The 27,939-nt window shown below is 50.5% G+C and overlaps 1 protein-coding gene across 1 annotated transcript; it reads left to right on the plus strand.

The window, feature by feature from the left end:
- The first annotated feature begins 118 nt into the window (after positions 1 to 118).
- TMEM268 (transmembrane protein 268) lies at positions 119 to 26,777 on the plus strand. Its single transcript, XM_004774055.3, is given in 10 exon segments — positions 119 to 203; positions 4,641 to 4,828; positions 9,578 to 9,687; positions 12,321 to 12,428; positions 13,719 to 13,868; positions 17,398 to 17,436; positions 17,438 to 17,509; positions 19,579 to 19,659; positions 20,562 to 20,747; positions 24,032 to 26,777. Coding segments are annotated over 9 exon segments (1,035 nt in total). The 5' UTR covers positions 119 to 203; positions 4,641 to 4,719; the 3' UTR covers positions 24,212 to 26,777.
- The last annotated feature ends 1,162 nt before the right edge of the window (positions 26,778 to 27,939 follow it).

Here is a 27,939-nt window from a genome sequence, read left to right on the forward strand (position 1 = left end):
GCCGGGCTCTCCGGGCGCCTGGGGCTGCGTTCCCGCGCGTGTCGGGCGTGGGAGCGGCTCTGCGGCGGCTCCTGGCGGCCCGGAGCCCGGGCCGGGGGCGGAGATTTCCGGGGAGAAGGAGAGACCCGGGCAGCCGACCCCGGAGAGGACTTGAAGGCAGAGATCCGGGTGAGACAGCTGCCCAAGGCCAAGGCCAGGGCCAGGTGTGGTAGCACATCCCGGCCCCAGTGAACCCTGTACCGCTCAGACTCCATCCTGGGCTGGCTCTTTGACCTTAGATAGTTCACTTTCATTTCTGGGTCTTACTTTCCTCATCTGCAAAATGGAGAGCTAGGACCTATTGTCTTTCAAGGCTTTTCCACCCCAAAACTTCTGTGACAGGCTCTCTTACGGCCTTTTGTTGGGGCTTTCCAATTTAACAAGAACAAAACCTGATCTGTGAAAACTGTAAGTTATTTCTCGCCCCCTTTCGCACGTCCATCCCAGGGAGGCACACGGTTCCTGGGGAGACCGGGCATTCTGTCTTCAAAAATGGAGACCTTTGTTCAGTGACTTAAGGATATCTTCCTTTGCAGGGGCTCACCAGCTAATTAAAAAAGAAGCATGACTGGAAGGTCTGGTTAAAATGCAGAATCAGCAAAGGAAACTAAGGAAACCAGGGAGTGGATGACCAGTTAGTTGCAGGAGCCTCGAGGCTGTGTTCACTTGCTGGCTCTGCCTCCGCCCTGGTATCTGGCTCCGTCTCCCCAGTCCGCCTAGGGCTGGTGCAAGGCTGAGCAGAATGGCAGGCCCAGGACACAGGGAAAGGTGATGGGGTCCACTAGTGCCCAAGGCTGGTGTTTGCCAGCCCCCTTAACCCCCTCTACAGCTTCCAGGCTGGACCAAAGGCTGCAGGGTGAGTGCAGAGGGCCCTCACTGGGCCCATCCTGGCCTCTAGTCTGTACCTGTCTCTGCTTGGCAGTCCCTTCTCTCACCTCCACCTTTGCAAAACCTTTCTCCCACCCCAAGCTACTGCCCGCTTTCTCTGACTGCCTTGTTTGGTCATTGTCTCTTTTTTCTCTTTCTCTGAGTTCATCTTTATTTATTTATTTATTTGACAGAGAGAGAGAGAGAGATCACAAGTAGGCAGAGAGGCAGGCAGAGAGAGAGGAGGAAGCAGGCTCCCTGCTGAGCAGAGAGCCCGGATTCGAGGGCTTCATCCCAGGACCCTGAGATCATGACCTGAGTCAAAGGCAGAGGCTTTAACCCACTGAGCCACCCAGGTGCCCCTCTCTGAGTTCATCTTTCCTACCAGTTGGGATTCTCGGCAAGGGAAAGCTAACCGAGAACTTTAGCTTTTATTTTTGGTGTTTGAGTTGAGATAGCACAGGGCCTGACACCTCAAGGTTCTTAGGGAATGTTTGTGGAGTAAAAATAGAGACAGCTGTATTCCTTGGGTGATTCCTATTTGCCCCTGCTCTGATTTCCTATCAAATCAGATTCAAATTCCTATCTGTATTGCTCTGAGTGACGTACGTGCCTGAACTCCTTTAGCCTCAGTTACCATATTATCTCCTTTCACATGTAATGAAACTGAGGCAGAGAGAGTTAAGTGACACGCTCCAGGTGACACAGGTGGGAAATGGCAGGACCCTAGGGGTACTTTTTAACTATTATTTAACTATTACTCGTTATTTCAGATGAATGAATGAATTCTGATTGAGACTTTGCAGGAGGCTAATTGGGCCAGCTGGGGTGCTGGGATTTCTCCTCAAAGGCAATGCCTCCTTGTGGGATTTTGCAACTATGGGAAACTTTCCAGGGGTGGGGGTGGGGGGGGGCTCTCTGGACAGCTCCAGCCTGTGGGTGGTTCGTCCTGCCTGGAGGAGGGAGTGTGGGCTGCTGGGTCCCACAGGCCTTTCTCAGACTCTAGCGCAGCTTCTCTGGGCTGGCTGCAGGCTGTTAGCTCTGACATCCCTGAGATGTCTGGGAAAAGTGAGTTTTCTTGTCTGGGAAATGGGCCCAAGGATTCTTGTTTGATGGTGGGCCCAGGAGGTGACCAGAGGAGGCAGAGAAGAGCTTCAGAGATTGTTGAGATTGTCAGTGCTGGGCTCACTTCCTTGGGCTGTTGTTGTTGCTTTTAGGCTTCCTGGGGGAGGGGTGGGGGGTTTGCAAACTAAGAGGAAGGAAGTGAGGGGTGGTGTAATTGACCGGTTAATGCTCTGTAGTGTTTGGGAATCCCTGCTGTGGGCAGGCTGGGCTAGGGGAGGGGGAAGATGCAATCTCAGAAGCCAGTAGAAGTTTGCCCCAATCACCACCTTTTTTCTTTTTCTTTTCTTTTCTTTCTTTCTTTTTTTTTTTTTTTTTAAAGATTTTATTTATTTATTTGAGAGAGAGACAGTGAGAGAGAACATGAGTGAGGAGAAGGTCAGAGGGAGAAGCAGACTCCCCATGGAGCGGGGAGCCCGATGTGGGACTCGATCCCGGGACTCCAGGATCATGACCTGAGCCGAAGGCAGTCGTCCAACCAACTGAGCCACCCAGGCGCCCCTCTTTTCTTTTTTTTAAAGGTGAATTAAAGAACAGACTCAGAGACAGCCAGGCCTGGGTCCTAAGGCTCAGAGCCTAGGAATTATGGGCTTGGACTCTGGAGTCAGATGGTTCCCGTCTGGGCCCTATAGCTTCCAGCCACCCCACCGTGGGCAGGTTTTTTTTACGTCTTTGCCTCTCAGTTTTCTCTCCTTCTTAGGCAAGAGGCCTGTTGAGTGAGCAGAATCCTGGATGTCATTCCTGGGCAGCTGGGCTGGGTGGGATTCCCTGAAGCCTGGTTACAGGGGAGGACAGCAAGTCTCAGGGCGTGTGGCTGAGCCGGGCTTCAGACCTAGCCTTTGTGGTGTTCAAGTCCTTGTTTTTTCATAACATTTTGTTGCTTTTTGGCCTCAGCCCGGTACAGGGCAAGTGTGTAGATACTTGTTAGTCGGTGTGTGATACTTGTTAGTCAGTGGTTCATACTTGGTTGGTGGAGAGGGTTCCCAAGTGATCTTCTGAGAGCTTAAAGTCACAGCTGGCTCGAGGTGCCTGCAGCCTGGTGGGTCACACAGGTCCCTGCGTAGGAAGCTGCCCCCTTATCTGGTGGATTGTTCTGCTGTCGCCATCTTGAACTTGTCATTTTTGAACCAGGGACCTCACATTTTCATTATGCACTGGACCCCACAAATTATGTAGCTGGTCCTTTTTAAAAGACAGAGAAATGTAGGGCGGTTGGGGGTATGGGAGTTAGGCTTCCCTTTTTAGGGGACCTGTGCCGTGGCGGTCAGCCCTTCGGCTAGCTTGGAACCAAGCAGACGTGGGTTGACTGGATGCTTATTTTCACCAGCATCAGGAACCATGGCAGCAAAACCCAATTCTGCTGGACTTTTCACCAAGACGGTTAGCCAGGCCGGAGTGTCAACCCAGGGACTCAGGCCTGGTTTTCCTTGGTGATGGGTAATTCTCAGGGTCCCAAGTGGACACGTAGCTGAAAGAATGAGAGGGCAGGCTCCAGCCAGAGTGTGTGGCACTGGAAACTCTGCTTTGGTGTCAAGAAAATCCCCATGAAGGACATTTCTGCTTTACTGATAAAAGTGCCTTAGGCTCATGATCACGCTGCTGTGCTGTCCCTGACCCAGCTCCCAGGGCTTTGGAAGAAGCATTTCCCAGATCTCTCGGAGCTAGATGCCAGGAAGATGCATTGCTTTCCTCACCGTCCTGTTTCTTGTCTCCTTATAGAGAATGGGAACTGCTACTGCTCGACTGACAGTATTTCTCTTTTAGCTTTGGCCACCTGGAAGCTCAAACCCAAGTTCTTGGCTCAGGCATGGCAACTGCACCAAACCTCTAAACACCACCAATGAGAACTAGTAGTTGTGGGATGGCTCCTTTGTTCCAGATGCCCTTGTCTATTCCCACTGATTCTTCAGAGCAGCCTTGTGGGGAAGATACCAGTGTTTAAGGATAGGGAGCTAAATCTCCTGGAGGCTACACCACTTGCCCAAGTTTAGGAAACTAGTAGATGGTGTAAGTGTTGTTTACATCGATTAGTCCGAACCTGGAGCCCATGCTCTTCAGCATAGACTTCTGTTGCCTCTGCTAGGGACCCTGATCCCCTGATTATGTGGGTATTTTTTGTTCTTCATGGTTGTTATTACTATTATTTTTTTGTAAACTATATTTCCCGCCATCCTGATTTTTTTTTTTTTTTTCCATTTGTATTTTGTGATGACTTCTGGGAAGCTATTTGAGATCCTTTGAATAAACAAGGCTTTCCATGATGGATATACTGGTCCTGTGCCTGGCTGCCTGGGGTGCCTGGGTGCTGTCAGTAAGGGAACAGAAATCCCAGATGCCTGGGAGTAGGGCATGCTCAGGTCATAAGCTCCTGGTAAGTGCCTGGTTGTGTCTGAGCTGGAGAAGACCCAAGACCAGAGGGAAGTTTTCAGTTCTCCCTTGGAGGAGGGTTTTATTTCTTTCTCTTCACTCCTGAGAATGCCCCTCAGCATTATTGGAAAGAGCAAAGTCAGGGGAATGACTCCTGGTGGCTCTCTCTGGCCTTGGGATGACTTTGGCCTTGGAGAGGCCATGGAGCCCAGCCCTGAAGTTCTTTCTTGTGCTGTTTTCTGAAGGCAAGCAAAGCTGCGTTGGCTGTTCCAGAATGAACCACAACTCCAAGAAGGGGAAGTAGAGCCCAGCTGGCTCTCTGCTATGGCCTGTGAACCACAGATGGGCCCCAGCGGGGCAGCCAGCCCATTGCCCACCTCCTCCCCTGGCTGGAGTGCCTTGCCTGGAGGGAGTCCTCCAGGCTGGGGCCAAGGTAAGGTCATGACCCTTTTTCCCCTCCCCCTCTCCCAGGATGCCAGAGATGGACTCACATATCATGATGGAAGGGAGGGGAGTAGAGAGCAGTAGAGAGTAGACAAGGACCTTTAGCTAGGGGTGGACATTTACAGGCCAGTCTGTCATTTCTACCCATTCTGTCTATCCTCCTCTTGGAGACCAAGTCTCCATCACCTTCTGCTTGGACCTCTGCCACCGTATCTTCCTAGCTGATCTCTCTTCCTTGCCTCTTTCATTTATGTGGCTATTAGAGAGCCCTTTTAAAAATGCAGAACAGACCCTGTCACTTTCTGCTTCAGTGTTTCCCACGGGACTTAGTGTGAAGATCTGTTTATAACCAGCTTGCAAGTCCTGTGTTATTGGTTCTTGCTGCCCCTATTCTCCGTTCTTGGCATGCAGTCCTGCCTCAGGGCCTTTGCATCTGCTCTTTCTTCTGGTTGTTATGCTCTTTTCTTGCCTCCTTTCCTCCGATTAATTTCTAGTCCTGCTTCAGAGCTCAGTTCAGATATCCCTTCCATGGGGAATCCTAAGTCAGGACTCCCTGATATATTCCTGTTGCTCCCCATAGTGCTTATCCTAGTCTGTAATTAAGTAATGACCTGTGTCATAAAGTGTTGAATGTCCAGCTTCCCACTAGAATGTCAACTCCATGAGGGCAGGGGCTCTGAGTTGCCTTGCCCATCCCTGCGTCTATAGTACCTAGCACAGGCTCGGCTCATTGTAGGTGCTCAGTAAGTATTTTGTTGAGTGAGCAGAATGAATGGGCAGCTAGGTGTAGGCATTTAAAATTGTGACTGGTAGGTTACTCAGACGATTTAAAACTTCTTAAAAACAAGGGTTTCTTTCTTTCTTTTTTTCTTTTTTTTAAAAATATTTTATTTATTTATTTGACAGAGAGAGAGTGAGAGACAAGTGTGAGAGGGAACACAAGCAGGGACAGTGGCAGAGGGAGAAGCAGGCTCCCCACTGAGCAGGGAGCCAGATGTGGGGCTTGATCCCAGGACCCTGGGATCATGACCTGAGCCAAAGATAGATGCTTAATGACTGAGACACCCAGGGTTTCTTTTACTACTACTGGTATTGGGAAAGCAGTTTACACACCCACATGCACACATACACACATGCACACATACCAGTAGAATGAAATGGGGTGAAATAATATTCCTTTAGAACTTGGAAGACATTGCTCCACTGGTTTTTGGCAAAGGAGCTCCTTTGGAGGAAATTGCTCCCTGCCCCGACCCCCTGCCCCCCCGCCCCACGTGTGTGCACACTTGTGCAAGTGCCTACTTCTTTGGTAGCTTTTCAAGTTCTTGTTCTTATCTAGGTGTAAGAAAAAAAGTATCTCTAAGTGGAGACTTGCTGTTCCCACTCCAAGGAACAGATGAGAGAGATTATTGCTACGAATCCAGGAACTTGGTTCGAAAGACAAACAAAGACACTGCAAGAAGTCTTGGCCTTGCTGGGCCGGGCGCTGTCCTCGGGGTGCACAGAGCTAGGCTGGGGGAGCCGCTGATGTTCCGTAGGCCTGCTGCCCTGGTCCTTGTGGGTTTTCTCTTCTGTGCTGTGAGATGCAGAGCTAGTCTGTGGTCCTGCCTCGCCTGCCTGCCTGTCTTTTGGGCACTGCCTTGGATCTAGCTGCTTCCCTTTCTCACTTTCATTTCCCTGGTAACTTTGGGCAGGTCTGTTCGTCAGAGGCTCTGTTCCCTTTTCCGTGGTAATGGTTTCCATCCTTGAGGGCTCTCAGAGGATGGGATGAGATTGGGACCCTGAAACCCAAGCCCAGTGCCATGTGTGGGCTCAACATCTGGAAGCTGGTCTTACTTCATCTGATTCTGTCTTCTTACAGCCTTTATTTCCTTTTCATCCAGTTTCTCTCATTTGCTTCTTTTTAAATTTAATTTTATTTTATCTTGTCTATGAAGTCACCTTAAATCCTTCCTGGAGCAGGTGTAGGAGGGTCAGGAGAAATACAACTAAATCCATTTGGGGGTGGTGGGGAGGTGTGTGTGTGTGTTTGCTTTATGGCAACTTTTGAGTCCTGACAAGCTTGCTTTTGAATGGGCAACAATAGTGGCCAGTTATGTTGTGCCAGGCCTTTATTTTCATCCTCTTACTTCTCTGTAAAGCCCTCTGAGGTGGATATGACCCCCCTCCAAGTGAGGAAGCCAGCCAGGGATTTAGGTCACTTCTTCAAGGCTCCTCTATAAGCAAGAGGCTGGGCCACACTTTGAATCCTAAAGCTCTCTAGCTTTTGCTTCCTCCACCTTGCCACCTTGCCTCCACACCCCTCACCTCTTGCAAAGACCTTGGGAAAAAAAAAGAAGAGGAAAGCAATTAAGGTTCTTTTTGGCCGGGGGTCGAATATCCTGTCACCCTTGAGCTCATAGGCAATACCCAGAACATAAAAAAAAGAACCCTGTTAGAGTTGGGGACCAGAGTTCTGTCCTGTCAATTCATTTATACATCAAACATTTATTTATTGCCTACTGTATGTAAGTACCGAACCCAGCTTAGGGGATTCAGTGATGAGCAGAACCAGTGTGAGAGCACATAGTCTGGTGGGGAAGATAGACATTACTCAACTAATTAAATAAATATGTAAGCAAATAATTGCAAATATATGTACTTATCCTTGATGAGAAGAGCCGTTCTGAGTAGGTTTAGCAGGACTTGATCTGTTAAGGATAGTGTTGGGGTAGACTCCCTGAGGAAGTAGCTAATGAGTTGGGATGCCCATGATGAATAGGATTTAACTGTGTGAAGTCCAATGGAAGTGTTCTGGGGGGGGGGGAGGAACAGCATATGCAAAGGCCCTGGGGCGGGAGAGAACACTCTGTGTTCTAAGAACAAAGGAGGCTGGTGTGGTGTGACAGAACTGACTGGCCTGGGGTGAGTTTAGCAGGAGGTTGTTTCCCTTAAGTGTTGGGAGAGTGTATCGAGGAGGTTGGTTTTTGTCTGTAGAGCACCAAAAAGCTACTGAAAGTTTTCCTTAGAGGACTGATGTCTTCCAGTTCGCAGGGTGGCCATTGTGTGGAGAGTAGGAGGAGTGTAGGCCGGAGGAGTGGCCGGAGGAGTGGGTGTAGAGACCCCAACGAGGAGGCCGCCACAGGGCACAACAGAGAGTGAAGGTAGCCTGGCCCAGGCTTGTGTTGGACATGCCAAGAGGTGTTCTGTTGGCCCAGCTGGGAGGGCCCAGAGAGGGGCCGCGTGAAGGAGTAGAGAGAGTGCGTGGGCCAGGAATTCCCAGGTGGGTAGGACTAGTCATTTGGCTTTGAAGACTCAGGGATTGCCCAGAGCTAGCCTCTGAGGTGACAGATTTGGGCCAGCACCTAAAATACTTCTGGTTTGATCTCTTCTGTGCTGCTTTATCTTCCGACCCGTGCCCACAGAAAACGTGCCAGCAGACCCAGTCCCCAGCCTTGCAAGGCCGAACACTGGCATCCCCCGGCCCCATGGCTGCTGACCAGAAGGGCGGCTCTCGGGGCCTCATGCTGGGGCAGAAGGAGATCTCGATCCTCCCGTCCAGAGTCTCTGCACTCAGAATGGAAGGTAGATGTGGCTTCATTCCATGGCCAGCCCTCCGTGGGCCTGAGGGGGTTTCAGTCCAGAGCTTTCGCCCCAGCTGGCCTCGTTGGTCCTCGCCAACCTGCGGGAGCGTTTAGGTAGCTGTTGTGACTAGGCTGGGCTAATGTGTGGTGTGTTCCTTGAGGTCAGACTTAATTCAGTTGGTGCTTTTGAAATGTTGAGTGTGTTGCAGACACCCTGGGGACAGGTTACCAGTAAATTAGTTCTGTGGTGTTGGATCCCCAGCGTGGGTTTTTGCCGCCACAGAGTGGCTCGCAAAACACAGATCCATCTTCTTATGGTTCTGGAGGTCGGAAGTGCGACTGGCGTTGCCGAGCCACAGGCCTGGGGTCAGCGTGTCGGCAAGGCTGCTCTCCTTCAGGAGCCCCGGGGATAGCCCGTTTCCTGTTCTGGCTTCTCGAATCCACACAGCTCCTCAGCCCGTGAACCCTCCTCCACCTCCAGACCAGTGGTGTTCCATCTCCATGCTTTTCTTCTCCCCATCACACCCCTCCCGACCTTTCCGCCACAGCCTTCCTCTTCCATTTGTAAAGAGCCTTGTGATGACATCAGGCTCACCCAGACAGTCCAGGAGGGTCTCCCTATTCCAGGCCAGCTGGTGAGCAACCGTAACTCCACCTGTAACCTTCATTCTCCTTTGCCGTGTGAGGGAGCGTATTTCATAAGCTCTGGGGAGTCCAGTGGGGACATCTTTGGGGGCTCCTTGTTCTGCCGGCCTCAGTCAGACGGAGCCCACTGGGCGTGTCATATTGGGGTGAGCTTCCTTTGCGGTGATCATATAATGTCTGATACGCCACCTTCTCCAGTAGTTAGTTGTTCAGTCTCTGTTGAAGTCTCCTTCATGATGGGGAGCTCACTACCTCCAGTTCTTTGTGTGGACAGCTCCCATTCTCGGCAAGTTCTTCCTTCTGTGGTCTTGCCTTGTGTCTGGATTGCCTCCACGCTCTGGTCCCAGTTCTGCCTTCGCAGGGGTCTCCTCTCAAGTCCAGTGCTTCCCACAGAGGGACTCGGGGACCGCCATGATGTCCCTCCTTGCCATGAGAAGGCCCTCACGGCCAGAGGAGGTGATGCCATCAGGCTCTGGGCTCGTGCATAGTAGTTCTCACCCAGCCAGGTGAAGCTTCTGGTCTGCTTTCAGAGCTCCACAATGGCCAGGTCCTCACGGTTCTCCGGATCGACAACACCTGTGCACCCATCTCCTTCGATCTGGGCGCCGCCGAGGAGCAGCTGCAGACGTGGGGCATTCAGGTGAGTGCTGCTTTTCTTTCTTTTTTTTTTTTTTAAGATTTTATTTTTATTTATTTGACAGAGAGAGATCACAAGTAGGCAGAGAGGCAGGCAGAGAGAGAGGAAGGGAAGCAGGCTCCCTGCTGAGCAGAGAGCCCGATGCGGGACTCGATCCCAGGACCCTGAGATCATGACCTGAGCCAAAGGCAGCGGCTTAACCCACTGAGCCACCCAGGCGCCCCGAGTGCTGCTTTTCTTGAGAGCCTCTGCCATTTTCCCTTCCTTTTCTCTTCCCGCCTGTCTGTCCGTCCATCTGTCCTTTCAGTCAGTTGTTCACAAAATATTCGCTCAACACTGACTCTGTGCTCCGTAGGATGGGGCAGCTAAGGAATATGTATGAGAAGGGTCTCCTCCTCCCCGATACCTCACTTAAGGGATACGTGTTTTGGGGCACTCATCCTTTGCACAGGCACTGAGCTGGGCGCTGGGTACCATGGGGGTGACCAGGACCCCGCGCCTGTGCTCGCACTGCTCATGGAGCCCAGCGCAGGAGATGGCCTCGCGCTGGGTAAATCAGGACAGCGGGATCTGTCCCGTGCCAGGCAGAGGACCATCCAAGGTGCTGAAGCCATTCACAGGAGAAAAACGATGAACTCATCTGGGGGAGCCCTGGTTTGGAAAGCGTCACGGAGGAACAGATACTTGATCTGGGGTCTTGAAGGAAAAATAGAGGAGTTTGCTGGGTAGACAGGAGGAAGGGCATTTCTGGAGAGGGAGCTGTCTATTGCATTGTCTTTTGGGAGTGTGTCTATTCAAAGGAAAGTTGCCTGAACTCATTAGATGGTAATGCCGTGCTTTCAAGCATAGTGATTTGAGACATAGGCTTCTCAGACCTGTGGATGCAGATCCAGCTCTTCTGCTTCCTGCCTGTGTTACTTTCAGCAGGTGACTTAACCTTTCTGAGTGGCTGTTCCATCCTTTATAAAACGAGGGCCATATTCATCCCTATTACATAGGGTTTTAGTGAAGAGGAAGGAAAATACTGCTTGAGGGATAGTTGCACTGTCTCTGGAATGTAGTACATGTTCTGTACATTGTAGGTGTCGCTGTTGTTAAAAGGAGCCCGAGGTGTGGTGTCTGTCTTCCTGGTCACTAGGCCCTCCCCTGCACCACCTAGGGAGGACTGGTTGTGGAGGGGAAAGATACACTGTTAATTTGACCCTGAAGATTTTAAAGTTTACTTCTTTCAAACTGAATTGCATTTGTGTTTCAATAACATCTTATCACTTAAAGGGAAACTTTCTAATTGATGGTACTAACGGCAGATCAGCAATAGTGGCTGGTTCATCACCCCCTAGTCCCTTCCAGCCTTTGTCCAAAAGAACATTTTTCTTAAACCGTTGTCTGTAGATGGGGTTTTCTTTTCGTTTCTTTTTTCTTTTCTTTTCTTTCTTTTTTTTTTTTTTTAAGATTTTATTCATTTATTTGACAGAGAGAGATGTGAGAGGGAGCAAAAAGCAGGGGGAACGGGAGAGGGGGCAGCAGGTCCCCCACTGAGCCGGGAGCCTGATGCAGGGCTGGATTCCAGGACGCTGGGACCATGACCCGAGCCGAAGGCAGACACCCAATGACTGAGCCACATAGCTGCCCCCCAGATGGGGTTTTCTTAACTGGGGAACAGTTTATGTATTACTCTACCATGCTTCTAAATATCATATTTAATGGTTAAGTTCTGTTTTCTTAAGCAGTCCACTTTTTTTTAATAAAGATTTTATTTATTTATTTGACAGGCAGAGATCACAAGTTGGCAAAGAGGCAGGTAGAGAGAGGAGGAAGCAGGCTCCCTGCCAAGCAGAGAGCCCAATGCGGGGCTCGATCCCAGGACCCTGGGATCATGACATGAGCCGAAGGCAGAGGCTTTAACCCACTGAGCCACCCAGGCGGCCTGAAGTAGTCCACTCTTGTAGGGCCTTTGTGTGCTATGCCATCTTTTCAGGGGCTGGGAGGCAGGAAGATGGTAGTTTTCAGTGCCATGGGCTGTATACACACACCTGTTGAAGTAGCACATAACCGCTGGAGTAGGCAGAACAAAGGTCCCCCCCGCCCAGGTCCTATGTATACGCACATTTATAACATATATGTTAGCATTGTAAATGTGGTATGTTATTTAATATGCAAGCCCCTCGCCCACAAGGTAGATATTCTTATTGTCCTCATTTTGCAGAAGAGGAGCCTGAAGCTCAGAGAAGTGGGGTTCCTTGCTCCAGGTCACGTGGCCCATGAATAGAAGGGCCAAGTTTCGGACCCAGGCTCCTGACTCCAGGGTCTGTGCCTTAACCTAAGCTATCATGGGTCTGCCGCGAGGTCCTGAGCCTTGGGCTGCAGGATCCACCCCCCAGGCTGTCCTCTTGGATCTCGAGTTGCCCCACCTCCCCAGTGGTGCCCAGCCTTCCCTGAGCTGAAGGCAGCATCCTGTGATTGCCACTCTGAGCGCTCTGAGCTCCTCGTTCTGCCTTCCGGGCTAGCCTGGCCTGTGCCTGATCCCCCTTCCACCTGACAGTCACATGAACTGGAAATGACTTGCTTGCATGCAGGAAGGGGTGGGAGTGGTTCTCCGTGGCTGATTGGTCTCTCTCCGTCGTATGGACAAGCAGGTCCCTGCCGACCAGTATAGGAGCTTGGCCGAAAGCGCCCTCTTGGAGCCCCAAGTGAGAAGATACATCATCTACAACTCCAGGCCCATGCGGCTGGCCTTTGCTGTGGTAAGGGGGGAGGGGGGCAGCATGCCGACCCTGCTGCAGTACTCTGTGGCATGTTCCAGGGCCCGCTGGTGTGGGCAAGGGGCTTGGGGCTGGTGGTCCAGCTGCCTGAGTTATGGCAGGACACACGGACCTGGATGTGGTGTAAGGAAATCGGTGGGAGAGAGTCCTAACCAGATCCTCGTGTAAAGGACGGGAGGCTGAGCTTACTGAGGCCAGAGTTTGGGACTGACAATCGGAGGACCCGCCAGTGAGACTTTGGGCTCAGAGTCTAGCTTTGGTTAAGACTTGTCTTCTCCCTGGGACTTGGTTCCCCCATCTGTTCAGCTGATAGGTCCATTTCAGCTCTGATCGTACATACAGGGGTGTGTAGAAGTCTCTATATATATGTGTGCATGTATGTCTGCACATGAAGACACATGCATAGAAACCTCCTGTCTGCCTATAGTTCTGCAGACACACATACATACACACACACAGAGATACAAAGAGCAGAGCCAGTATTTGAACCCAGGCAGTCTGATTTCAGCATCTGTGCTCTTAACCACTCCGATCTGCCACTACTCTGTGCTCTTGACTCCCATGTCTGCTGCTAGGGAACGGAAAGGGATGGCCCCTGGCATGTGATCATTTTCTAACAAGGGCTAGGCTGTTCCACACATTGTCTGATGAACCCTTACAACAACCTGTGAAGGAGGTATTATCCCCATTTTATGGATGAGGAGATTGAGGCTCAGAGCATTGTTCTTTGTGGGTTTTTTTTTTTTTTAAGATTTTATTTATTTGACAGAGAGAGACAGTGAGAGAGGGAACACAAGCAGTGGGAGAAGGAGAGGGAGAAACAGGCTTCCCGCTGAGCAGGGACCCCGATGGGGCTCGATCCCCGGACCCTGAGATCATGACCTGAGCTGAAGGCAGATACTTAACACACTGAGCCATCCAAGCGCCTCCAGAGCATTGTTAATAACTTGTCTGAGGCCACACGTAGTGGTTGAAGGATCAGTGTGGGTTTCCGACTCAAATTCTCTCACTCCCAAGACCCCGTCCTGCTTCTACTTTATTTCAAGGTAGGCAAGGATTCAGAGGGGCTTTCCTGACCCCTTGCCTCTACTGTTGCTATGGACCAGGAGCAAGGGCTCCACCTCACAGACCCCGATTTGTCCCTTCCTGGCCCTGTAAGCTCTTAGTCTCTGAGGAGGGCGTTGGATGTGTCCCAAAGGTGTCTCCCTTTGAACGGAGTGGCTTCGTTCGATCACTGGATTCCTGATCGTCTCTTTCTCCGGTTTCTCGCAGGTTTTCTATGTGGTGGTGTGGGCCAACATCTACTCCACTAGCCAGATGTTTGCCCTGGGGAACCACTGGGTGGGTGTGCTCCTCGTGACCCTGGTCGCCATGAGCCTGACCCTGACCCTCGTACTCATCTTCGAGAGACACCAGAAGAAGGTGAGCTGTCGGGAGAGCACAGCCATGCGCCCTCCGGAAAGGGCTTGCCGGCAGGAGAATCCCAATTCCCACCTTTCTCTTCTCCTTGCCTCGGAGAATTTCTCCAACCATGACAATTCATGCGGGCCCTTGTGCCCAGTGAGTAAAAGAAATGACATCACATGTATGACTAATTCCTCTCTGTTTTTCCTTGTCTAATCCCTGGAGGCTGTTTTTCTGGAAGCAGGCTGTGGTTTGAGAGCATCTGGGGTGGGGGCGGAGGGCACTTTGGGTTCACCGAGCCCTTTGATGCTAAGAATGGCCAAGCTGGCATTCAAGGCCAGGGCACTTAGATCCCAGGCCATGTTCTCGGTCAGTATCCTACGGCATTGGCGGTCTGCAGATGGCTGCCATCTCCAATGACCAGAAACACAGTGGCTTAAAACAACAATGTGTTATCTTAGACTTCTGTACTTCAGGCATTTGTCCTTTCTGGAACCTCTAGGGGAGAATGTACTTCCTGCCTCTTCCAGCTGCTGGAGTTCCCTCTCCATTCTCTGGCTTAGCACTCCTTTGTCCATCTTCAAAACCCAAAATGGTGGGTCTAGCTCTCCCCACATCTTTGACTCTGAGTCCTTGGGCTCCTTCTTCCACTTTTAAGGCCTCTTGTGATTACACTGAGCTGCCAGGATTATCTGGGACAATCTCCCTTTTTTAAGGTCAGCGAGTTAGCGATGTTATTTCTACCTATGACCTCAATTTCCCTTTTGCCGTGTTAACGTGATTTGGTCACATGTTCTGGAGAGTAGGACTCAGGCACCTCTGGGGGCCATCACTCTGCCTGCCACACCGCCACTGCCTTTCCAGCTGCTTAAGAAGCTCCCCCGGCTCCTGGCACGGAGTTGGACTCGGAGATCCGTGCCTGTCTGACTCGGGAGGAGAGGGACACTGGGGAGTGTGGTCAGAGTTCGGGGTATGAATTACATTTAGTTCCTGTGCTCACAGGGACAGCTAGGAACTTTATGGCTTAATCATCCTGAAAAGATCTTTGTTGGGCTTTGCAACAAGGCTGACGAAATGATGCTGCCCTTGGGCTCTCTTGCAATTTTCATGGCTCTTGTGCTGGGCATATAAAAAATAAACTGGCGGCGCCTGCAGCGAGAAACTTCTCTTGGCGAGGGGAAGAAGTAAAGCATCCTGCCTTAGCCAGAGCAAAGGAGCTATGTGGCACCTGTCAGGGGCTTCACGGAGGCAGTTCAGAGAATGCCTGCAGTGGCCGTTTTGTGGCCTGTTCTGTGCCTGCCTTGTTCACTGGTACTCACCGCACCGAGATGAAGAGGACCCCATGTCTTTACTCAGAGGGGCAGCATGGAGGTCCTGGGAATGCGGTGGCCCTCCTCTCATTCGTGTTTGCTCGTTCAGGGAACCCAAGGAGGTTCTTTCACTCCCAATAATGACCACCATTTAATGAGCACCTACTATGTGCTCTGTGCTTGGAACTCGCTACCTATGGCTGCCAGCAGATTTGCCTCTGCCGTTGGCTACCTCTGCAAGCTGGGATAAGTTACTGACCCTTTGGGGCCTTACTTTCTTTGTCTGTGTAATGGGATAGTAATCATAGCTCCCACAAGGCGCCCATGTAGTGCATGTGACTCTTGATCTCATGGTTGTGAGTTCAAACCCCACTTTGGCCGTAGAACTTATATTTTAAAAAAAGTGGCTCCCCATCAGGTTTTTGGGAAAATTAAGTGACTTAATATGTGCCAAGTACTTACAATCATGCCTGGTATAATGGAAATACTCAGTAAGTACTAACTGTTAGGATTATTGACTCTGTTTGCCAGTGGGGAAGCCACTGCGTGGAGAGGCTCGGTACCCAGTCTATGGTCACACGGGCTTCTGGCTCTTGCCTCAGCTTGAGGATTTCTTCCTCCTCGATCCCTCATCACTTGGACCTTTCAGCGCCCGCCTCCTGACCACCACTGTCCCGCTTCCTGTCCTGCTTGTACCGTAGCATCCTTGAGAGCCCAAACATTTTGCATACACTGCCTTGTTTTCCCTTGTTGGGGGGCCATGAGCCCTTCTCAGGGTTGGAAGGTCCGTGAAGGCCCACAAGGCCCTGCCTTGAATCATGGACAGAGTAAAAGCACGTTGCTAAAGCATGTGGGAAGTTGTGGCCAACAAGGGACCAGAAAAAACGATATCTTCGACTCAGTGTCAGCATCAAACTGATGTCAGGAGCTGACGGGCATTGGGCGTTCGTTCTTCCAGGCGTTCTGCGTGGGTTGGCTCGTTTCATCCTTATCGTGAGGGTGTTTTTCTCCCCTTTTGGAGATGAGGAGATGGAGGCAGAGAAGTGGGGGGTAATTCGGCCAAGGTTATCAGGCGGCGAGAGGCAGAGCCAGGGTCAGGGTCTGAACTCCCGCAGGCGCAGGTTTCAGAAAGGGTGCGTAGCCCTTGCTAAGTCTCCAGGCGAAACAGAATGTATTAACCCCTTGTTTTCATAGTCATGGCATCCCTGGAAAATTCACTGTGTTTTAGATCCATTTAAAAGATAAAAAACACTCTAGGTTTCCAGTCAAATGGAGCTGGGTTGGCCGCTCAGAATTGTTAAGTAGATTTACCTGTGTTTACACGTGGTGGGGAGCGTGGAGTCTGGGTCAGTTGGGAGGCTGTTCTTCTGAGTGCAGGATTGTCTCTCATGGGCCATGGTCTTCAGTGGAAGGCAGCCCTGTTCCCTGTGCCTAAGTGCCAGCCTTGCCCTTCCCATCCCTGTGACAACCACAGGGCCTTCCTGCATTCTCAAAAGCTCCCTACCAGGGGTCCTGCCCTCCTAGGGACCTGGCTTGTCCATGATGGGGTCATCATCTGGTTGCGTCTTTAAATCCTTATGGGGTCTCTACTTCAAACCATTCGGGTCCTGACACCGTTCCTCCTCTCCCTCCTCCCTCTGTTTGCCCCACCTTGGCCTGTTTAGTGAACATCTACTTAGTCTACTAGATCTATGGTGTCTGGTTGGTTTGGGTAGGAAAGAAGGGGATGGATTCCCGGAGTCTCCTTCTGAGGGCCAGGCACTGTGCTCAGTGCTTTGGAAAGTGGGTGCTTTATTTACATTAAATAAGCAAACCCACCCACACCCTCCCCCTACAGAGATCTCTGTCAGCGTACTGGACTGTGTCCTGGGCACTAGGTTAAGTGCTTCACACACAGTCAAGTTCAAGCTCACCACGTTCCCAGGAGTCAGGGACACTCTTTCTCCTTATTCTGCAACTGAGGAAAGCAAGACTTGGGGAAGGAGCATAACTTGTCCAGGGCCACACAGCTGGGAATTAACAGGGCTGGGCTTCAACCCAGGGCTGTCTGACACTATGGAATTTATTATCCCCCAAACCCTGCGATCCCATTTTATAGGGATATGATGATGCATAGATCTCAAAGGTCAGGACTGCCCCATGGTGTCTAGAGGCAGTACAGTGTGAGTATTGCTCTGGACCCTAGAGCTCCCTGGCAGTGTGGAGATCCGGCCACGAGACCCGTGTTTGTCTTACAGGCCAACAACAACACGGACCTTAGGCTGGCGGCTGCCAATCGGAGCCCTCCTGCGACACCGGGTGCTGCTGGGGGTGACGGACACAGTGGAAGGCTGCCAGAGCGTGATTCAGGTACTGTGTCTAAGAGTGACCTCGGCTTGGAGACCTGCGTTAGGGCTGGCTTGATGGGGAGAGGGGGCCTCCGGATTCCCCCGTCTGCATGGTATCTTGTAGTCTGCTAATGAGACATGTGTGGGAAGTCCTTCCCTTCCGCCCTGCTCCAGCGTTTCTTCCCAGAGACCCATCTCTGGGTGGTGACCCGCAGCCTAGAAGCTGCACAGAGCAGGGCTGGAAGGAGGCTTGGAGACCGTCTAAGCCACGCTCCTCATTCAGCATTTATTCAGGTGACAGAGGGGACCTCCTCTGGGCCAGACCTTTCAGCGAGCCCTCAGCGGCCAACGCAAGTTTCCTGGAGAGGCAGGTCAGACCCTGAGGCTTTGTCCACCTGGCTTGGTCATTTTTTTGGTTTAAGTGCCCTGGGAATATCTTAAGTGATAAGTATGAAGTCACACAGGGGGTCTGGCACATAGCTGGGGTCCAGGTCTCCTGACCCTGGCTGGCCTCTACCCAGTAGGATTGCTGGATCTCAGTGCCACATCCATGTTCTCACTGGCCCCCCTCTTCTGCTCGGAGCCCAGGGGTGGGCGTGTGGGCGGGACCTGGGAACAAGCTCCTTGTGCATATGACCTGCTCATCCTACAAATAGTTATCGACATGCCAGGCCCTGTTCTAGGTCTTGAGGCTGCAGCAGAGCACAGACAGGTGCAGATCCCTGTGTTATGGGGTCTTACACACCTGAGATGGTGTAGGGCAGAAGGGGATCTTGCCTGACCCCGTGTGTGTGTGTGTGTGTGTGTGTGTGTGTGCGTGCGTGTGCGTGCATGTGTTGAGCTCAATGATGTCACAAGATTTCTGGTAATTCAAGTGTGACATCATAGACTGGGAGCTCCTGGAATCTGGGGGTCCTTTGAGTCTCATTTGTTCCCGAATCCCTTTTATGGATTGTCACACCAAAGTGCCTTGGCATGTGTTAGCTGAACACACGGATGGATGGATGACTAATGTACAGGCACATCCTTGAAAATAATTGGGGCTATCTGTCAAAATAAATAACTGAAGAAATAACTTCAGTTTCAAAGTAGTGTTTTAGGATGAGCTAATAGGGTATCTTGGATTTTCGTTCACTGGGATGGGGAGGGGTGTGGATGGTCTGAGGGGTGAGTCATGAAGAAACGAGAGTAGCCACGAACTGAGAGCCCCTGACCCAAGCTCATGGGCAGTTGGAAGTCAATGACGTCATCTGCCCCACTTTATATGTGTTTGGAAGATTTCATAATAAAAAGCCAAAAAGAAATCTGTTTTACAAAGCTTCCCTTGGGGCCAAGACAATGAGAGAGACTAGTCAGCAAGAGGGGTGAGACCCTGGGTCCCATGGGTCTGTCACTGGGAGGAGGGAGGTCGGGGATCCAGAGGAAGTGGTGGGTGGCCGGAGGCGGGAGGCGTGGGCCACCAGTGTCTCACAGAACTTCCGTGGTGACGTGATGTGGTGTGGAGGGTTTGGGCCTGGGTGTGTTTCTCCTGACCTTCTGGGGACTGTTGAGGTTGAGGGGGAAGGAGAGGTAATGGTAGGTAAAAATTTACCCCACTCCCCTCCTCCCAGAGCACCCAGGTTGGATCTCCTTCCTTGAGCCTTGAGCCGTGGGGGTGGGTGACTGGAGGGTTTCACTCATCTGCTTGTGGGGCTCCAGACAGCAGGGCACCCCGGCCCCTAAGGATGAAGGTCGTAGCCCCCAGATGAATGCACGGTGTCCAGGATGAGCTGGCATCTCTTGGGGTGCTCAGAGACTTGGAGCAAATGGCGTGGCGGCCATCTTGAACAGGGTTTGACATCTTCCAAATGCCCATGCGAGGCCTTTTTCTCCCAGCCATACAAAGGAGTCCCTGCTATGAGACTCTGGGAGACAGCAGAGAGGCACGGTCCCACCAGAGACTGGCATAGATTTGCTCATCCACAGAGGGGTGGACCTCGGGTGAGGAGGCAGGAGGAGGGGGAGGATAGTGTCAGGGATGGAGAGTTCAAGGTCGGGCAGTTCAAGGTCAGGCTGGCTTTGAGCCTCCGCTGTTGTGGCTTCTCTCCCCAGCTCTGGTTTGTCTACTTCGACCTGGAGGACTGTGTGCAGTTTTTGTGTGACCACATTCAAGAGATGAAGATGAGCCAGGAGGTAAGATACCATAAGTTAAAAACAAAAATAATCCTGGAGGCCAAATTGTGCAGATTATATTTCCCTAAGGTTAGACGAATGTCTAAGGAATTGTTACTTGGAAGGAAGAATGCCTACATGGAATCAGTGGTCGTTTCTGCCTCGGGAATTGTTACTTCTTAACTGGATATTAGTTAGCCTCCTTTTCAACTAATTGCATTTTCCACATTTCCTAGCATGTGCATATATTTATTGACAACATAATAATTACATTAATAACTAAAATAAAGATAACAAATAACAAAGATTCTGGCAGAGGGAAATACCAGGTATTTAGATGACTTTCCTGTGTTTGAAATGCCTTCTACCATTTATGATCATGGTGCTCTTGCTCTGATCCCACACACAAGGACACTGAAGCTCTGACAAGTCCTGCAGCCCCCACCGAAGGCAGCCACAGGGCCGGTTGGTGACTTCAGGATTGGAGCACAGACCTCCTGTCTCCGAGTCCCGGGCTCCTTCCCTGGGATCAGCCTTTCCCTGGGCCCTGCAAGGGCTGTCCTGAGTCTTGAGGTCAGGATTGTGGTTTAGCCTGATCCCAGCCCGTTCGTCCCTGTATGGTTTTGGGCAAGGCCTTTGAGCTGTGCTTTGCTCATTGGCAGGGACCCATGACCCAGGCTGCTTTGAAGAGCAAATGAGAGCATGGAAGGGAGAGTGTTTTGGAAGCTCGTAGAGACTGTAGAGAATCTTGTGGGCGGTTATCTGATTTCTTGAATGTGGCTCCAGATTGCCCTGAGGTCAGCACCTGAGTCTGTACATGGCTCCATCCGTCCTCTGTGGGTCTGCAGCGCAGGGAGTGACTCAGCCTCCGACACACCACCCGTTGGGACACCATCCACATCCCCTCTCTCTTTCTTTTGCAGTCCTTGCTGAGAAGCAGATTGAGCCAGCTGTGTGTTGTCATGGAAACTGGGGTGAGCCCCGAGACAGGGGAGGGGCCTGAGAACCTGATGGAGGAAGCGCCTCTCCTGCCCAGTGGCTCTCATCCCCAGGAGCCACCCCTCATGCAGACTGAGCTCCGCCAGCTTGTTCCTGAGGCGGAGCCGGAGGTAGGGGCCGCCTGGGATGCTCGGGGCCACCTTCCCTCCCTGGGTATCTGTGTGGAGTCCGTGTGGGACCTCAAATTATAAATCTCAGGGAACATGACTTTGCTGAGTTGGTAGGGGCCATACAAATCTTCTAGCCTACGAGTTACCAGTATTTTTTTTTTCCCTTACTCTAGCACTTTAAAAATAGTTTATAGGAATCCCTTTCTACTTCTTGGTCTTTTCCCCACATTTCTAAATACCTTGGATATTCTTTTTGGTAGCTCCATGGGATGTCTAGTTGCATGTTGATAGGTTGTAACCTACCGAGCCATAAACGTGCTCATGAATATTTGGGTCATTTTTAAAATCTGTCTTTCAATCAATCTGTCATCTATCCATCCACCTACTTAAATTACAGTTGGGTATATAAATCTTATATGCATTTCTGTTGAATTCCAGTGCCCCCAGCCCCAAAGTTCTGTCGGGTCCCACCACCCAACTCTGTTGGGTATGACCAAGTGCTGGTAGACCAGATATCTGTTTTTTTTTTTTTTTTTTTTTTTAGCTCGTGTCCTCCATGAGGACAGACACACTATCTGGGAAACATACACCAAGGGGTACCCTCAGGCATTCTGTGATGGAGGGAGGGATGCACTTGAATTTCCTTTTCAGGCAACAGATTTGGACTAAAGGCCCAAACCAGCCCAGACTTTCCCTTTTGCCTTGGTGGGCCCCTAGGGCATCCAGCAAATGGGACTCCTCAAAAGAGAAAGTGATAAATATATTAATCTCTTCACTTGAATCCCATTGACTTTATTTTAACTTTCATTTTATTGACTTAAATTATTATTATTATTATTATTATTTTTTTTAAAGATTTTACTTATTTATTTGACAGAGAAAAATCACAAGTAGATGGAGAGGCAGGCAGAGAGAGAGAGAGGGAAGCAGGCTCCCTGCTGAGCAGAGAGCCCAATGCGGGACTCGACTCCAGGACCCTGAGATCATGACCTGAGCCGAAGGCAGTGGCTTAACCCACTGAGCCACCCAGGCACCCCTTAAATTATTTTTTAAAAGATTTTATTTATTTACTTGGGAGAGAGAGATCGAGCACACGAGCGGTGGGGAGGGGCCGTGGGAAAGCAACACACAGACTCCTTGCAGAGCAGGAATGTGGGACTTGATCCCAGGACCCTGAGATCGGGACCTGAGCCAAAGCCAGGCACCACCCAGGTGCACCCCACCCCCCTGACTTTTTTTTAAAGAGCAGAAAAGATTGATAAGCTCATATACTTTGCTGTGGCATGCCTGGGTTTATAGGACATAGCCTGTTAAATCTGATGGGTTTTTTAAATTATTTTTTCCAAATTTATTCAAAGCAATGATAATACGATATCCTGCCATGAATATTGAGTGTGTGTGCACATGTTTTTAAAGGAGCTTCCCCTTGTAACTTAGGTAAGGAAAATATAATCAGTGCCCAAGTCTCAGCATGGGCCAGACAGACCGTCATATTTCAAAAGGAAACCAAGAGGTCGGCTGACCTGCCCAAGGTCAGAGAGCAAGGGAGAAGGTAGCCAAGCCCCAAACAGAAGCCAGCCCTGCGAATTCTAAGTACAATTTTCTTGCCGCAGTTCTTTGCTTCTGATGCTCTTGATTTTAGACAAGATTGGCCAGGAGACCAGTCTGAGTTAGGGAGTGGTAGACTCCTTGGGGTTTTCAGTATTTTTCTAGCACCAAGGATGACTTAAAGGAACCAGCAACCCTACAGAGGGAGGTGGAGTTTCTGCTTTCTAGAGTAGTGATGACGATGGCGATATTGGCGACAATGAGCACGAGGCTGGAGGCGGGAGGCTTTTTATCGATTAGTTCCTTTCATCCTTCCTCCAGCTAGACCAGCTGGATGCTGTGATTTTCTCTCTTCGACTGTTGAAGAAAAGGACTCAGCAAGGGGAGGTGACTTGTCAGGGTCTGTTAGAAGGTACCAGGCAGAAATGGCCGCTTTGATTCGGAAATCCCGACTCCCTTGACATGAACAGCCTGATGTGACCCACACCTTACTTATTACTTTCACACTGGACTCAGGGATTGTGAAACACGCTCAGTGCCCAGCCGACGGGACCGGAGCATTTCCTGTGGGGTCCCAGGTGCCAGTCCAACAAATAGAACTTTTGAGATCAAATGTGTTAATAAGAGCATGCATTAAATCCAATTAAAAAACTTTTTTTCTTTTTACTTTTTTTTTTTCAATCACAGTAAAATATACATAATAGAAAATTTGCCACCGTAATGGTTCCTAAATGTACAATTCAGGGTACATTTGCATACATTTGCATACATTTGCCTTGTTTTGTGAGCATCTGCATCAAACATCTCTGGAATCTTTTCATCTCCCCAGACTGAAACTGCGTACCCAGGAAACACTGACTCCCCCATTTCCTCTTCCCCCAGCCCCTGGAAAGCACATTCTACCTTCTGTCTCTCTGAATGGATGACTACCTGTTTCATATAAGTAGACTCATAGATACAATATTTGTCTTTCTTGTGATAAATCTCTGCTTTTTAAAAGCAAACTCTAAGTACAGTGGGAGTGCTTGTCCCAAGAAACCCAGCAGGTGCCTGGGATGAATTGAAGGACCTGCCATCCTGGGGATGATTCCCTCACCCCACCCCCGTTTGCTAAGGATTTTCTTCAAATGCATCACTTTGACCTCGTGCACTTTGTAGTCCCGCGGTCATCTGAAGCTGGGAACAGTGCACGCGTGCGTGTGATTGGTTGGTATAAATCAGCGGTCACTTCTTTTTTTTTTTTTTATTTTAACGATTTTATTTATTTGACAGATCACAAGTAGGCAGAGGCAGGCAGAGAGGGAGAGAGAGGAAGAGGAGCAGGTTCCCTGCTGAGCAGAGAGTCCGATGCGGGGCTCGATCCCAGGACCCTGGGATCATGACCTGAGCCTAAGGCAGAGGCTTTAACCCACTGAGCCACCCAGGCACCCCCAGAGGTCACTTCTTTAGTACTTTGAGGCTCCATAGCTTTTTTGTGGTGGTTATTATTGCCTCTGAGCAGTGAGGTCACCCTTTCGGAGGTGAGGAAGCTGAGGCTCCAGGCACCCCACAGCGTGAGTAGCAGAGCTGGGGTCCAGACCATTTCAGGGGTCTCCTAAGAGCTGCAGATGAGGACCTAACAGGGTTCTTCCCAATGAGCATCACTGCTGCTCCGGGGCGGTGAGGACCACTTGGCTTTCTCCTTGTGCATTAGATGCTTCTCGGTGGCCCTCACTCTGTTCCTCTGCCTCTTCCAGGAGATGGCCCAACAGCTGCTGGCAGTTTTTGGTGGCTACTACATCCGGCTCCTGGTGACCTCGCAACTCCCCCAGGCCGTGGGGACACGACACACAGACTCTGCGAGGATTCCCTGCCCCTGTCAGCTCATAGAAGCCCATATCCTGGGCCCTGAGTGCTGCCCCTTCCTGGCCAGGTGACCTAAGGAGGAAGGCACCCAGCTTCCTGTGAGACTGAAGGTGAGATGTCCAGAAGGCTTGGAGCCCCAGCTGGCTGATGGCGAGCCCCAGGTGAGGAGAGAAGCATCTAGAAGCACTCTGAAGAGTGTTGCTCATGTCAGCAGCAGGGGTGTCATGCTCTCTTCAGGACTCTGCACAGAAGGGCCTGTTGACGTCCCAGGCTGACCCATGGCCTTTCCAGAAGCTGCTGGTTGCCAAGCTGGTACTCTTAGTGCTGTAGATGGAAGGCCACTCTCCCAGGCCTTTCATTTCTTGGAGAGCCCAGGAAATGTGAAGAGGGTCCCCACTGGGCCCACCATGCGCCTAAGGCTCAGTCTCCGATGATGCTCTTCCATCCTCAGCTACTTCATGTCAGATGGGGAAACTGAGCCTTGGAGAGGACTCTGCTCTCGGTAGCATTGCCTTGGCCCTCTACGATGCCTAATCTGAAGGAAAGAAGTCAGTTCTCAGAATGTTCTCCACTTTCAAGTTTCTCCTGCCCTGTATTTTATGAAAAACAATGGTCCTGTGTTGTTTGCTACAGATGTCCAGGGGACAGCAAAGAAGCCAGCAGCACGTGACTGATGACGGAACTCTTTGGAAAAGATCAATTCTGTCTGATTTGAGGGTGTGTTTTGTTTAAAGGCATGCATGCTTGTGGTTGTGGGTTTGTCCTTCAGGCCTAGAGCCACAGTCCTCTGTTTTCTGACACTAACACAGTCCTGGAATGAAGCACAAATCTGTCATTCTTGGTGTTCCATGAAGAGCTTGGGGGCTTCCAGGTTCTCTGCTCCTAAGTAAGTTTGAAGACCAACTAGTCCATAGGCCCAAATCCAAAGACCTGCCCTGGCATGGAAAGGCTCCCCAGCATCCAGGACCCAGCCCTCATCCTTAGCTTTGGCTTCATCTCCCACAAAACTTCTTGCTAAGCTGAAACTCTTTCTTGGACTAACATACCTGTATTCTGTTGTGTCTTTTGAACTCCTATGCATGCTTCAAAGCCTAGCGTTACTTACCCCTCCTTCAGGAATCGTCTCAACATAGAGCATGCCCTGCTTCTCCTTTAAATTCTTAATGTAGCTGCTGCCTTTGTTGAGATTTTACGTTATTCTGTTTTCCTATGCGCATGTGTATTTTTCGAGCTAGAGTAAGCTCCTGAAGGACAAAGATCTCACCTTAGAGGTTTTTTGCATGGCCCAGACCTGCTAAAGAAAAAAAAGATCCCATGGATCGAGTGCTTTGTCATCTCCATAGTAACATTTGCAGATTGTGCTCTCTACGCAATTGAATGATGAGGTTGGCACTGACTTAGGTTCTGGTTCCGGCTGACATTTCTAGCTGTCCTCAATTTACCTATCTCCATAAAAATGGGTAGATGGTGGACAGGTTGATGATCCTTAATTACCCTTCCAAAGCCAAAGTTCTGACTTCTTCTGTTGCAGTCTAGCCCTTGGCCTGTTATGTTTTAATCTACATGTAGAAGGTCCTCTAGCTTTGCATGACTGAGGTGGCCCAGACCTGATGGGCCTTTGGGCAGAACACGGGTTTAGCGAGCAGGAGACCTGGGTTATCATCCCGGATTGGCTGCTTCCTAGAAGCATGACCATTGGCATTGGCTACATCACTGACCAAGGGCCCGTTTACTCCTTTACAAGTGGATCTGGTGAACATGCAGCATGTGGGTGACTTGCTGTGTAAGAGACCAGTCTGACCGTTTGCTTTTTTTGAGCCAGAGAAGAGAAATCATGGACGTAGACCCACCCTGGGAAGGTGGCTATTGTAGACATTTCCCTTTAGAGATTTCTCTGAGGGCAGCTATGCTCAGGCAATCGCGGTCCTTCTCACCTGTCGCAGAGGAGATGCGGGCTGGGAATGGGATCTGTTGAAGCCCGTCTTTATTGTTCTCCCATAAAACCCTGGTAAATCTCCTAAGAGAGTAAAAATGTGTAAGAAAGAAGTAAGAACAGTAAGAAGTAAGAAGAAAGAAGTAAGTAAGGAAGAAGTAAGAACAGAACAGCTGTTCTTCCAGTTCAAGGCTGACTTACAGACCCACCTGGAGGGGTTCTTTCCTGCCTGTTCCTCTGCAGAGTGTCTTGTGGTCTCACCTGGTGGGCGGAGAATTCAGGTGTGTCCCCAAGTACTTCCTTTGCATCTGCCCGCATCTGCCCCTTGGTTTCCTCGTTCAGAAAATCCTGTGATCTCTGGCTTGCCTCCTTCCCAGGGTTGTGTGAGCATCAGAATCCATAAACGGACGTGAGCTCCGTTTTAAGGCTGTGTGCCGAGGACAGGCACGGAGGGAGTGTGGGCGGTGCGGCGTCTCACCGGCGGAGCAGAGGGTGTGGCTCGGAGCCTAGATTCTAGACAGACTCAGATCCAGGTTCTGCCGCTTGGAGCAGTGTCCTTCCAGCCTTGGGTGTCACTCCTCGTGCGTGCGTGGAATGAGAATGAGTGTACCTCCAAGGCAGGTCTTGTGAAGATTAAATGTAAAGTACTTGCAACTTTGAGTTGCAAGCCTGAGTAAGAGCACAATAAATTGTTGCCATCTGTATACATATGTATATATTTTTAATCTCTCACTGTGTCTTGTATACCACAGGTGCCCCGGCTGTATATTTATTGATGTAGTAGGTCATTAACAGTTAATGTTTATTCGGTCTGCATCAGACCTCAATTACTCCAGCACCGTGGGGCGTGTTCACGTGAATAAAGCTTCTAGTCCAGTTTCTCTGAAATTCAGTTGCGGGAGACAGTGTAGCAGCAAGCTGATGACTTCGGGCCACCTGCCCACCGTCTCGAATCCTCCCGTTCCTCCATCTCCTCATCGGTAAGGGAGGGTGTGAGAACAGAGGGATTAACCCAGGTGTTGCTTGGGAAGTACAAGGTCTGGTCCGTAGTGTGGTTGCAAGTCAGGGCTCCGTCAGCGATCATGTTTCCCTGCCGCTGCTTCATGCTCTTGGCTCCCTGTGTCTGCCAGAGCAGGCTCAGACCTGCGTTGTTCAGCTCTGTGTCCTTTCCCATTACGGTGTGCTTGTTCTATCCATGACTGGGGGAGGGAAATCTCCAAGTATAATGGTACATTGTTTGCCTTTTACTTCTGACACATTGTTTTTATTACATTGTTTAAAAAAAAAATGGAGATATAATTCCCATAGCATAAAAATCGCTTAAAAAAAAAAGATTTTGGGGCACCTGGGTGGCTCAGTGGGTTAAAGCCTCTGCCTTCGGCTCAGGTCATGATCTCAGGGTCCTGGGATCGAGCCCCACATCGGGCTCTCTGCTCAGCAGGGAGCCTGCCTCCCCCTCTCTCTGCCTGCCTCTCTGCCTACTTGTGTCCTCTCTGTGTCAAATAAATAAAAAATATCTTTAGAAAAAAGATTTTATTTATTTATTTGACACAGATCGCGAGCAGGCAGAGAGAGAGGAGGAAGCAGGCTCCCTGCTGAGCAGAGAGCCCGATGTGGGGCTTGATCCCAGGACCCTGAGATCATGACCTGAGCTGAAGGCCAGGTCACTGAGCCACCCAGGTGCCCCTAAAAATCACTCTTTTAAATATTTATTTATTCCAGAAGAGAGAGAGAATGGGCACACACATGAGTGAGGGGAGGGGCAGAGGAAAAGAATCCCAAGCAGACTCCATGCCGATAAGCAGCCCAGTGCAGGGCTTGATGTCATCACTCTGAGAACCAGCTGAGCCCAGACCAAGAGTCTGA

The sequence above is a fragment of the Mustela putorius genome, unplaced genomic scaffold (assembly GCF_011764305.1).
Source record: "Mustela putorius furo isolate JIRA1106 unplaced genomic scaffold, ASM1176430v1.1 tig00537301_pilon_pilon_pilon, whole genome shotgun sequence".
In the NCBI taxonomy this organism is placed as follows: Eukaryota; Metazoa; Chordata; class Mammalia; order Carnivora; family Mustelidae; genus Mustela; species Mustela putorius.